Source organism: Hyperolius riggenbachi, chromosome 3, assembly GCF_040937935.1.
Source record: "Hyperolius riggenbachi isolate aHypRig1 chromosome 3, aHypRig1.pri, whole genome shotgun sequence".
Taxonomy (NCBI): Eukaryota; Metazoa; Chordata; class Amphibia; order Anura; family Hyperoliidae; genus Hyperolius; species Hyperolius riggenbachi.
Genome location: NC_090648.1, coordinates 468,911,554 through 468,925,261, shown reverse-complemented (window position 1 = coordinate 468,925,261; position 13,708 = coordinate 468,911,554). Strand labels below are relative to the sequence as shown.

At 45.5% G+C, this 13,708-nt stretch overlaps 1 protein-coding gene across 6 annotated transcripts in view; it reads left to right on the top strand.

Moving 5' to 3' along the window:
* The window catches only part of SOX5 (SRY-box transcription factor 5), a 369,889-nt gene that overhangs the window by 272,431 nt on the left and 83,750 nt on the right, over positions 1 to 13,708 (top strand). For all 6 annotated transcript variants that reach the window (XM_068277989.1, XM_068277987.1, XM_068277990.1 and 3 more), the window contains 2 exons: positions 9,142 to 9,268; positions 11,535 to 11,620. In XM_068277989.1, coding sequence (XP_068134090.1) covers positions 9,142 to 9,268; positions 11,535 to 11,620 — 213 coding nt within the window. The remainder of the gene's footprint in view (positions 1 to 9,141; positions 9,269 to 11,534; positions 11,621 to 13,708) is intronic.

Below are 13,708 nucleotides of genomic sequence, written 5' to 3'. Positions count from 1 at the left end.
CTCATCTGCCGAATATCCATAAGGCGCAGCCCCTGCTGCCCCCCCCATATAGAAAGATTTGCCTTATCAGTTCGCAGAGGACTGGCGCTTTATCCGGGCGCCGGGGACCAGCAACCGTCTTTGGCGTATAAAGAAGAAAATCATACTTGTCATTTCCAATTGAAGAGAACCTCCCTCGCCTCCCCCATGTATTACATATCGTTTCTATACATCGCTCCTCGGAGACGTGTCAGTCTGAGCGCTGAATGGCGTTTAATGTACGGCGCTTTCTCCGCCGAGCCGAAATTCTCTATTTACATTAGCGGAGTGGCTTTTGTTTCTATAGAATGTGACACAGCTGGAGACTGACCCGTCGCCGCAGAGGGATAAAGCGTTTCCTCATTGTGCTTTTCAAAGACGCGGTTTTATATCTTACGCTGTTCTTCCCCTGGTACTCGGTGGCTTCCAATCAGATAAAAGCGAACTCAGAACTGCCTTTCTGCTCTAAAGGATAAGCAACAGCATAATAAGCTTTAAAGACAAACATTGCTTTGTTACAGCTGATACAAATCCTGCAATAAATCTGCAGTGTGTCTACTTCCTGCTTTCATGGAAGCAGACATAGGGTTATTATCCTGTGTTACAAATTGGCTGCTCTGCTGACACCGCTGAGAGATTAAATTACATTTGTGATTAGTCACAGAGGAGGGGGAATTAGACAGACTAAACTCTCTAAATACATACAGGGTGCATTTATCTGTTTTCCCTTTGTCCTGTGCAAGAGTTCGGGTCCACTTTAACCCTTATATCCCGGACGATCTGAGTCTGCAGTCCTGCTGTACACGGGCCAGGCTGGCAGAGATCTAACGTAATTGATTCGTTTCTCATTGGCCAATTTAAAGGGAACTCTGCATTAAGCTTAGAATTTCTTTTTTAAGTGTACCTGCCCCTAAGGGAGGTCTTTAGTAGTGGGTTGGGCTTTTACTTACCTACTGAGCAGCCCCAACATCCATGTCCATATGGAAGCACCCATCTTCTCTCTCCTTTGCCGCAGAAGCCCCAGGTTCCTGCAGTGTTTTCGTATGACCCCGGCCACACAACGCATGCTGGGAGATGTTAGTTCCCACTGATACAATCTGCGACTTCTGTGGCAAGGGAGAGAGATTCCCTGAAAGCAATTTTTTATATAAATCACTAGACGGTCCCATAAAGGAACTGTATCTTCTAATACAGGCACGTCATTCCCCACTATAACCATTATAACCTTTCTCTTGACCTATACGGATAGCTATCCAGCCGCAGCATGTGCAGTGGATAAAGCTGCTGAACCATCATGGCTCCCGACCTATGTATTTTTTTTCTCCCATAATCCCTTGTTGCTGTTAGCATGGAGCTGTGCTTGTGTAGTCACATGACATGCCTGCAGGAGGAGTCAGCTGCTGATCCAACATGGCTGCTTCGTCTGCATGATCCTATTACTGGAAACATGGAGCTGTGCTTGTGTAGTCACATGACATGCCTGCAGGAGGAGTCAGCTGCTGATCCATCATGGCTGCCTCCACTGTATTATCTCCCATGATCCTGTTGTTGTGTCTGATTGCGCTGCCTGTTAATTTGTGCTGCCCCGCATGCGCAGTAGGAGACTGTGCGGCCACTGGTCCTATTGAATGATGCTGCTGGTGGTAAAATACTAAATATCTCCGCTCCCACACATCCTACACTCCCCAAATTTTCAGGGTAGGGGGGGGAGGGAACCCCCTGAACTACCTCTATGCCAAATTGCAGCCGCCGAGCCCCACTGGTTCCTGAGATAGGTTTCTGTAATCAGTCTCGGGAACCAGCGGGTCTCGGGGGCTGCAATTTGGCATATAGGTCGTTCAGGGGATCCTCTCCCTACCCTGAAAATTTGGGGAGTGTAGGAGGTGTGGGAGCGGAGATATTTAGTATTTTACCATCAGCAGCATAATTAACTTCACACTGAGCATGCGTGCTACTCAGTGTGGAAGAGAGCTTCCGGGCAGCACAATCAGACATTACACCTGTCACTGGAAGCATGGAGCTGTGCTTGTGTAGTCACATGACATGCCTGCAGGAGGAGTCAGCTGCTGATCCATCATGGCTTCCTCCACTGTATTATCTCCCATGATCCTGTCACTGGAAATAAGGAGCTGTGCTTGTTTAGTCACATGACATGCCTGCAGGAGGAGCCAGCTGCTGATCCATCATGGCTGCCTCCACTGTATTCCCTTCCACACTTCCTTTATTTTATTCTGCTTTTGTGGCTAAGTCTATCCAGCCAGCCTGCACATACAAGACATTTGTTTCCATTGTAGATCAGAGCAAGTTGGACAGCAAATTCCAAAGTGATCTCCAAGCATCCTGCTTCCCAGCTGCAGGAAGGAAACGGGTTCACTGAACGCAGCACGCGTATTCGGAAGTCCTCCGCTTCTGTCTTGTAAAATCCATCATTGACCAGCGACTCTGCCAGTGGAAAAGTGTGAGATCCTCTCCAGCCAAACCAGAGCAGTTAACAGCTGTTCACGTTCACAGCAGACAGGGCAACTCCCACCTTGCAGGAGTGTCGCCCATTGCCATGTGTTTTGTAGCGCTGCCTGGGATGCAAAGTACAGTGCAGTGTCCACAATGGCATAGCTCCCAACTGTCCCTCTTTGGGAGCGCTGTCCCTCTGTCCTCCTTATTTGTCCCTCTTTCTATGTAAATATATATATATATATTTCAAATATATATATATATATATATATATATATATATATATATATATATATATATATATATATCTGTACTGAAAAATGTGTTTGACTCTAAACTTTATTCCCATCTTTTAAATTGATATATTACTAATTTTAAAATGTTAATATGAAGGAAAATGAACCAGGATACAATGGACCAGTGTGGTTTGAATTATAAAACATATTTTTCTTATGAAATCTTTATAGTATGCATGACTGGGGGTGTAATGGGGCGTGATCAGGGGTGTGGCAGGGGCGTGGCTTAAGTGTCCCTCTTTCTCATCTCAAAAAGTTGGGAGGTATGGTAACCTGCTATATATGGAGCAGTGACCAACTATATGGGGAGGCTACACACTACACACTACAAGCTGTATATATACAATGTGCTTCCACTCCCACCTATAAGAACAGAGAAGGAGTAAAGTCAAATGGGGCCCTAAGATAGCAGATTGATGTTGCTGCTGGCATCCTGACTTCCTGTCTAAGGTAAGATGGGCACTAAGGTTCAGAAAAAGTGTCAGTCAGGCTCCCTGCTGCTCACCAGGCCCTAGACACCTGGCCAAGTTGCCTTGTGAATGATCCGGCTCTGTAGAAGAATACCAGCACTGGACATACATTCAGCCAAAACCTCAAACCATAAGTCAAATATTGCGTAGCGGCACTTTCACTAATACAGTTCTGACCCGTGTCCTGTGGCATCCAGTTCCAGGACGTTGTCAGCAGATCCTTCATGTGTTGTAAGTGGTGAGGTGATCCACTGGCCAGTATTTGTACATTGTGCTCCTGTCAGTGGCATAGCTACAGAACCATGTGCCTCAGCGCTAATTTCACACTGTCTTACCCCCCTCCCCATAACTGTATGTGTGATAATCACATGATCCAGACGCCAAGACTGGCTTACCAAGGACAAGGCACTATGTGAGAGAAGAGTCAGCAGAGGAAAAGGAATGATGTATTAACTATTACCGCTATTCACACATCAAATATAGAAGTGATCATTACCTCTACATCACTGAGAATGAGCTAAGGCTGCAGCTGCAGGAGGATCTCGTGTGGGCCCCAAATGTCCTAGGACCCTGGTGCAGTCTCAACCTCTGTATCCCCTATATCTACACCACTGGCTTCCATTGCAATCTATTGGCTGTCCCAACACTGAAATGTATAATGTAGAGCAGGAATGGGGAGCAAGCTTACCCGCCTGTTACTTTGTACCTCTGTAAAACGTCTACACATGGGGAGCCCAGACTTCTGCAAGTAAGCTGGCAGTTACAGCATGCCTGTACTGAGAGGAATATGGAGGCTGACATATTTATTTCCCTTTAAACAATGCAGATTGCCCGGCCGTCCTGCTGATCATCTGCCTCTAATACTTTTAGTTATAGACCCTGAACAAGCATATGCAGATCAGGTGTTTCTGACTGAAGTCTGAGTGCATTAGCTGCATGCTGGTTTCAGGTGCGTGATTCAGACACTGCGGCAGCTAAAGAGATTAGCAGGATTGCCAGGCAACTGGTATTGTCTAAAAGGGAACAAATATGGCAGCATCCATTTACCTCTCACTTCAGGTATACTTTAAAATTGAGTAAAAGTTTATAATTAAACAGGGAAGTAGCTATGATTTTAATTAGACAAGGCAAGACACAAAGTATTTACTAGACTTATATAGGAGAGAACAGAGGCGCCAAAAGGATAAAAGGGGTTTTAAAAGAGCTTAAAAGCCAAAAACTTGGTAATTAGAGGAGGCAGTGGTGGACTTGCCTCCTCCAAGCAGACACAACACGACTGTACATTCAGTCTATTTATTAACGAACTCCAGATAAAACAAAGCAACGCGTTTCACGGGTCAGCGCCCGCTTCCTCAGGCAATAGAAAAAAGAGTTACAGCATCTAGCTAAACAAACAACACTCGGCACCTCTGGGACTTACTCCAGCACGCCGCCCTGCTGGCGACATTAGGTATAAAGTAGATGTAATGAGTGTTAATGCATAGCGGCATGGCAGTTCAGACAACATTTGGGTACTGACTATATATTATGGGGGTCCTCTTACCCTCAACAAAAAATGTATCAGGCCCCCTCTCTGTTATTGCGTTTATGCCGCGCCGCCCCCTCCCCTTGCAAGCCTATCTCGTAATCTCCAGAATCACAGCTCTGCGTATCTGCTCATCGCCGCAGCCAAATGCGAATTCATTTCTGTCTTGTTAACAAGCCGACGTGTAATTGAAACTGCTCAGCTGATAGCGATAAAGAAGTCAATAAAACCTCTCGTAATTAATTTTGCCTTTATTAGGCTGGAGGTGCGTCAGGCGTCCCAGATCGGCCCAGTGCTGCTGCGGCAGGGAAGCTGCTTCTGCGCCGGGCAGCGGATCCAGACGCACAGAAAAGGCTGATGTGGAGCCTCTCCGGGCTGCAGCCTTTTCTGGTTAACCAAAATTGTTGGGTAATTGTTCTGTGGTCGGGAACAAAACGCTGAATTAAACTGTTCCCAGCACAATAATTGTGCGATTAGTGCAGCGGCACTGCGAGCCAGGAGATCCAGCAGCAGGGCCGCCATGCAGAGACTAACCACAAAGACAGCAACAGGAGAGGGGGGAAAACACAAAACAAAAGTTCCCAATTCAATAGTCTTTTAATGAGAACAGCGGTTGGGAAATAGAATTGTTTTCGCTGGGGATCTACATTTCATGTGTCTGTCTAGAACGGCTAAAATACTGGCAAACTAGGCCTTGGTCTAAGGGCAGCACTGTGAAATGGGGCAGGAGAGACAGGTTTACACATACAGATATAGGCTTTTGTGTTCTTCTGTAAAGTAAATCATTAGTAAATCACATTCTCAGCTGGAGAAGTTTATTTTTGGCCATAAACAGTGAAAAAAAAATCTAAAGACTGGTACACACTTTCAATTTTGATTGACCAATTTTACCACTTCCACGAGAGCTTACCTGCACAGTCTATTCATAGTGTTCAAATTCCGTTGTCTCTCATACTACATAAAGGTGGAAGAATTGGTCAGTGACTGGCCAATCAAAATTGGATGTGTGTATGCACCATAATTAAATGGTCAAAGAGAAAGTCAGATGAAGAAACAAGATCAGCGGGAGTTTTGTGATTGATTCACGCTAATAGAGACTTTAGGCAGAGCAATAAGTCTGTGGTTTACAATCAGATGCCCACTGAATAAGAGAAGAGGGGGGCAGTAAGATGCAGGTGTGAAACATACAAGATTACAAACCCCCCCGGGGGGGGATGGTTTGATTGTTTGTGTTCAGTATTTCTAGACTTAATTCTAATAGCTTATTACTACTTATTTATTTGTTATTATATCCATTATACCCTGGATGTTACCTTACAACACTTTTTGCCTTTGTATCTTTAGAACAGAGCAGGTCAGCGAAATGCACTGCAAGCTTCTCTTCTGAGTCTAGGGCCTGTTCAGACTATCTGCGTATAAAGAATGCGTTTAAAATCAAAGAAACGCAAGTTGAAAAACGCATGCGTTTTTCTTGCGTTCTAATGCGTATTCTATTGCGTTTTGCAAACACACGTGACCCAGGGGAAAAAAAATAATTATGGGAACCGCAGAGGAAAACGGACGCTAAAAACGCAATAGTACGCGTTTTTGATACGCGTCCATAGACTTTCATTGCATCCGTTTCTATGCGTGACGCACAGAACTGCGTGCAGCAATGCGGATGAGAAACGTATGCGTCTCATACGCATACATGTGAACGAGCCCATTCAAAAGCATTAGGAGCCGTTTCGATGCGTTTTTGGTACCCAGACACGTTCCCTGAAAACGTCTAGGAACGCGCATAGTCTGAACAGGCCCTAAAGTCTGCCATACACTGGCAGACTTTTTCCCGATATGTCCAGATAGATCCAGAAAGATAGATCCAATTTAAATGATTGATCAGTCTGGTCTGAAGATGTAGCTCGCTCAGGGGTGGGGTGGTAGCAGCAGTTTAATTTCTTTTTTTTCTACGCTATTCATTTATAAATTATTTAGTCAATATGCACCCATCGTAAAATCTTTCCTCACCTTCATTTACATTCTGAAACGTAGTCCTGTCAGGTGATCTCTGCGAATGTTTGTTTACTGAGAGTTCTTAAGTCAGTGGCAAATCTATCTGGTCTCCCAGAATGCTCTGGGGGGAGGAGGGAGAATTCCACATGTCTAAACAGCCTAGGCTAAGCATCACTGGGATGGCGAGGTTATATACCAAATATACAGCAATATATGGATATAGGAGTTGTTTCTGATGCTGAAATAAGGAAAATTACCTTAAAAATGGGTATCCCTTCTGAGGGCATGCTGGATGCACTAGTTCTCCAAGCACTGAATGAAAACCGCACGTCCCGGTGAGTGTTTGCCCCTATAATACCCAGACTCCGGGAACACGACTGGCCGATCCCCTCCGGAGCGTGCAGAGCGTTCCCGCTGCCGCGCACCACATCGCCAACCATAGAGCAAGGTCACAGAGCCGCCGCTATCCCCTCCCGCTCCCTGTCCGGCCGACCATCTGAGATCCGCATCCACATTGGCAGTAATTAAAGGACTTTTACAATCAGCTTCAATAACATCCATTTTATTTTTATTTATTTATTTCCCCCTGTTTTTGGCAGCCGTCGCCTCGGCAGAACCATCTGTCTTTCTAATACTGTTTTTTTGAGGTCTGTTTTGGAGCCTCTTCTCTTGGCAAAGTCACTTTTATCCTTGAAAACCATTAAAATAAAAAAATAAAAGTTTTGTGGCACCCTGCCGAAGAGAGAGGCAGAAAAATTCCGCACAGCTGTTCACTTTTGCGCTCGATGTATAGATCCAGCAGCCTTGTGTACTTACTTGGGGGGGGCTGTACGTTATGCACTGCATGTGCCGTGGGTACTATATGGACACTGAGGGTCTGAATCACCAAGATCCTCCTGAACACAGAAGATCTACGGTGTTTAGGCCAGATTTGTTCAAATTGTCTCTTAATAGGTGGCAATAGTTAACCTCACTTGGGCCAAATGAAATTATAGTGGGAATTTTTATGGTAAAAAAAAATGATTATAGTGAGGATTGCCAAGAGTTTAGCGAGTTGGCAGTATTGCTGTTGCAGCCACCCACAACAAAAGCTCATCTCCAATAAATCCAGTGCGTAAAGTGCTACCTGTGGGGCCAACAAACAGCAGCAATTACACTGTATACACGCTAGAGCAGAGGTGTAGAACTCAAATACTAAGTGGGCCGAAATTGACCTCTGGGACCAAGTCATGGGCCAACCTCAATGTCTAGTGGCCACATTTCTCCCTTGTACAGTTCCATGGTATCTAATAACCACCCCATATTTAGTTCCCTGGTGTTTAGTGGTCCCCCTCCCTCCTCTATACAATGCCCTGATGTTCAGTGGTCCTCCCTCTTCATACAGTTCCCTGGTGTTTAGTGGCCCCTCCTTCCCCTATACAGTTCCCTAGTGTCTAGTGATCCCCTTCCCTCTCCTATACAGTTCCCTGGTATCTTGTGTTGTCCCCCTCCCCATATGCCTTCCCTGGTGATCTAGGGCTTGCCTTCCAATATACAGTAGCTTCCCTGGTGGTCTAGAGTGGGCCAAACATAATGCAATGTGGGGAAACTACCCGAGGGCTAAATGTGATGGCTCAGAGGGCCAGATTTGGCCCACGGGCCGGAGTTTAATAATAATAATAATCTGTTTGACATGTTTGCGCTAGAGGCAGCTGTTAACAATCGACAGTCTGGTTAAGGCAGATTTGATGTATAGCATCTCTATCATCATTCTTGCCTATGTGTAAAATGATTACGGAATACAGTGGAGTGTGGTTACCCCCAATATGACATCCTGTGGCTTGGGTCTGATTTTTGGCTGTTGGAAACACTGTGCTGCATCTAGAGGGCGCTGTTTTGATTTGAAGAAATGTTTCTGCTTTTTAGCAAATCTGTTTTTGGGTGTGCATATAATTCGTTTTGTCAGGTCTATTAAAGCGGACCTGAACTCAGAACTTCCTCTCTGCTTTAAAAGATAAGCAACAGCATAATAACTTTTAAGAAAAACATTGTTACAACTGATAAAAATCCTCCAATAAATCTGCAGTGTGTCTACTTCCTGCTTTCATGGAAGCAGACATAGGGTTAACATTCTGTGTTTACAATTTGGCTGCTCTGCTGAGGCAGCCAGCTAACACAGCTGAGCGATCAAATTACAGTTGTGCTTAGTCACAGATGAGGGGGAATCAGACAGGCTAAACTCTCTAAATACATGCAGGGTATATTTCACTGTTTTCTTTCTGTGCTGTTCAAAAGTTCAGGTCCATTTTAAGAGATGATTTCTGATTGGTGGATTTATATTATGAGCTTTTTTACATTAGAGGCGTTTGGCTCACATAAGATAACATTTCTCCTGTTGTTTCTCCCGCAGGTGCAGGGCCAGTTGCCCCCTTTAATGATCCCCGTGTTCCCCCCTGACCAGAGGACGCTGGCGGCGGCAGCGGCTGCTCAACAAGGGTTCCTCCTTCCCCCGGGATTCAGCTACAAGGCTGGATGCAGTAAGTTTTAGAAGATAATAATGCTAAACATCACTCTACTCACAGCAAAGGGCAGGAGTGGCCTGTAGGTGGCGCCAGTCTGTGGAGTAAGGATGAGCAAGAATGATTTCACGAAAAGCAAAATCGTTCCGAAGTGTGCAGGTTGTGCATGCAGTGGGGTTAACTCACCTAAGCCGCCGCCTCCCTTCTGCTGCACTCCATGCCACGTTCCATCTTCTTACACTCCAACCTTCAGAGCTGAAGTTCCGGTTTAGAAGAGGGAAGTAGAAGAAGATGGAATGCGGCATGGAGCGCATTGGAAGAGAGGCAGCGGTTTAGGCGAGTCAACTCCCGCATACCCGCTTGCTCACGCACACTCCACACACACACTCTAGGATGTTTTCAATTTTTGCAAAATCGTTCTAGCTGAGCAATGTCTACTGGAGCAATGTCTACTGGAGTTTTTAGATTGCAAGCTCACTGTATGAGGCGCACAACTGTTTTTGACTACACAAATGTTTCCACAGTCCTGCCCGGCACTCAGGAGCAGAACATGTTTTTAATTCCTTGATTAGCAAAAGTTACACTGCTGGCCAAGAGCCCCTGCAATAGCCACTTTCTGTAGCACATAACTCTCTAAACTGCAGGCTGCAGTCTTCTCCATTGACTCTGTCTAGGGCCCGCCCCCTTGCACCCTGAACAACATAATGATGCAGAACAAGGCATTGGCCACCCAAACCATACAGCCTGCTATTAACATCTTTGACAGAGTTATGCATTCAAAAGAAGTTATGTCTACAGAAGTGACTGTGGCCACACCCTCCACCCACATGACCAAGCACGGCTCTGCATTTGAGAACAAGCTAGCTTATAACTATATAGTCCTATAAGAGGAAAGGGGGGTAAACCCATGCTTACAGGCAGGCACATGGCCACACACCCTTCCTATCACATGATTATGCAATTCTGTACAACCTATCCTTTTTATAAAAAAAACCTAAATGTTGAAGTTAAAAATGTATTTAATTCATGTATGACTACCTTTAAACAGGAACTGTAACCAAGGATTGAACTTGACCTCAATCAGTAGCCGATACCCTCTTTCCCACAAGAAATCTTTACCTTTTCTCAAATAGATCATCAGGGGGCTCTGTATGGCTGAGGGTAAAACCCCTCCCACAGTGTGATGTCATGACCAAGGTCCTGACAGTTTGATGTCTGTGAACTTGGTTGCATTATGGGAAATAACAGCTTTTTCCAACTGCCAAGCAAGTAGCATCTCCCTCTGTGAATAGAACTCTCAATAACAAACATTCCGTACAGATCACCTGGCAGGACTAAAGATGTCACCACCAGTGATACATTTCAGAATGCAAAAAAAGAGAGAGGAGAGATTTTACTAGGGGCAAACACTGACTAAATAATCTATAAATGAATAGGATAAAAAAATAAGCAATTTTATTCACTGCTCTTTTCACTACAGTTCCTCTATAAGGAGCTTATGAACAGTACAACATCCTGAAAGATCAACTGTCCAATCCAGTCATTGTTTAAGATCGGAAACAATCGTTCTGGCCCACGAACAGAGGAGAAAAGTATAAGCAACCTGATCAGACTAATAGAATTGATCCAAAATTCTGATCAATGTAACAATCAATAGAACCGATCGTTCGTCATCGATCGCCACCATTAACTGTGCCCAATCCGATTAAATGCACGGTTGATCTTTTCGGAAGATTGTACCATTAATGGGCACTTTTAGAAAAGCACAGAACCAACCTCAATCAGGCCACCTACAACCAAATTGTTTCAGATCGCATTTGTCAAATCGGCAAAAAGTATCGTCATTGGCACAGTGTGCTTAGATGACCCCTGGGCGCATTTTCACCATCTAGATCCTGCTGATCTCACAATCGGATCTTAGATAATAGGTGACCGTGTGTGGGCTGCGTAAATCCGCACGTGACCGTCACAATTGTGGGGTCCGGCTGACCGCGTTCCTTCCACTTCCTCCCAAACGCACTGTGATGAATCAGAAGTCTGGAAAAGAGAAAAAGCCCAGAAAGATGAGGTTTCCGCTTTAATTGCCCGAACGCCTTTTATTCAGCAGCTCCTGGCGGCTGCCATTGTCCTGGGCGTTAGTAAAAAAAAACACCACAATGGGCCTTTTCATTAGGCCTGTGCGCTGAGCACAAAAGGCGGCTTTGCAAGGAGAGAACGCCGGAGTTTAATTTGCAGGTGGAGACCAGATAAAAGGTGCTGACGCCTCTCTTATTCTTCTGCCTAGGTGACCCCTACCCCCTTCAGCTGATCCCCACTACCATGGCAGCAGCTGCCGCGGCAACGCCGGGACTCGGGCCTCTGCAGCTACAGGTAAGAACACTGAACAATGAGCAGGGGAGGGGGGGGGGTGCTGATAATGTACGCTAACAAAGACTTCTCACCTGCTGCTGCCGGAGCTCTCCCCCAGAATTAAAGGGATACAGCTAAAGGTGTGCGGATGGCTGTGGCTCAGTTTAGTTTTGTATTTTGAAAGCTTTGTTAGTAATTTGTCACTTATGTGTTCATTACATAAGCAGAATCTGCTTTCTTATTAATACATGCTTTCTTATTAATACATTTGAAGAGGACCTGGACTCAGGACTTCCTCTGTGCTCTAAAAGAGAAGCAACAGCATAATAACCTTTAAAGCTTAAACATTTCCAGCTGATACAAATCCTGCAATAAATCTGCAGTGTGTCTACTTCCTGCTTTCATGGAAGCAGATATAATGCAGCCACGTCAACATCTGCAAGGAGTTTGTATGTTCCCTTGTCTGCGTGGGTTTCCTCCGGGCACTCCATTTTCCTTCCACATCCCAAAAACATACTGATAAGTTAATTGGCTTCACCCTAAATCAGCCCTAGACTACGATACATGCACTACACAATACATACATAGACATATGACTACGGTGGGGACTAGATTGTGAGTCCCTCTGAGGGACAGTTAGTGACCAGACAATATACTCTGTACAGCGCTGCGTAATATGTCGGTGCTATATACATACTTAAAGGGACACTGTAGGGGGGGTTAGGGGTAAATGAGTTGAAGTTACCCGGGGCTTCTGATGGTCCCCGACAGACATCCTGTGCCTGCGCAGCCACTCCCCAATGCTCCGGCCCCGCCTCCATGTCACTTCTGGAATTTCAGACTTTAAAGTCTGAAAACCCCTGCGCCTGCATTGCCGTGTCCTCACTCCCGCTGATGGCACCAGGAGTGTACTGCGCAGGCCCAGTATGTGCCTGCCTGCACCGTGCGCTCCTGGTGACATCAGGGGAAGCAAGGACACGGCAACGCAGGCGCAGGGGTTTTCCAATTTTAAAGTCTGAAATTCCAGAAGTGACTCGGAGGCGGGGCCAGAGCATTGGCGAGTGGCTGCGCGGGCACAGGATGCCTGCGGGGGACCAATAGAAGCCCCGGGTAACTTCAACTCATTTTCCCCCGACCCCCCCCCTACAGTATCCCTTTAAATAAATCATTGTAGGTGGGTGTAAGTGAAATGAAGTGAGTTGGAAGCTAGACCTCTGCAGCCAAGAGACCAGCAGCAATGAACAGCTGCAGCAGGTTAGATATCTGTATATATTTGTACTGCAAAACTAACTCAAAATTTAAAATGTTACATTCATTTAAAATAACATATCCAATTCTAAGAAATGCTTTCAGGAAAAAAAGGACCCCGTACGGCAGATACGGCAGTTTTATTGTTGTTTTCCTGTTTGAATTGTTTATCGGTAGTTTAAACAAATTGGTATTTTTAGAAGACATTTATGAATGAAGGCGGCCGTGCAGTGAAAGGGTTAAGAGTCAGGAGGTAAATATTCCGCTTATTAATGACGGGGAGAGGAAAGCGGGAACAATGCGATTTAATCATTGACTTCGCCTGCGTGCAGAGTCCGGATACACAGAGGACAATGGACTCTTATCTGCCGCTCTCTCTGCAGTCAGGTCAGAGCTCACTGCTCCTGCATCTCTTCTGTTTACTATGTGCGCCATGGTGCTCTGCACACTCTACACTGACTCCTGTGCTGCAGCATTGCGGCCTGTAAGGGGGGACTCCGACACAAGCCGAGGATATGTAACTTGGACACGTGTCATCAGTTTAGGACTGCTGAAACCTTTTCTGTGATGCTGATCTTGCCTGTATACATCCACGATGTGTTCTTCAGCCTTCCATTGTCTTCCTTGTTATTGTTCTATAGTGTATCAGAGCTTACAGTAGAACTATTACTGTGGCCTGGGACCCACTTGTGATTGCAAAACACTCTAAAAAAGCACTAACTATAGCGATCTTGCCACTTAAAAGAGGAGGATTTCCGGAGCAATTTTGGACCCTGCTTCCCATTATGAAATTGCTCCGAAAATGCTGCATACAGGATGATCTCAGTCACTTCTGTGGGATCATGGCCAATCGCTTTCAGC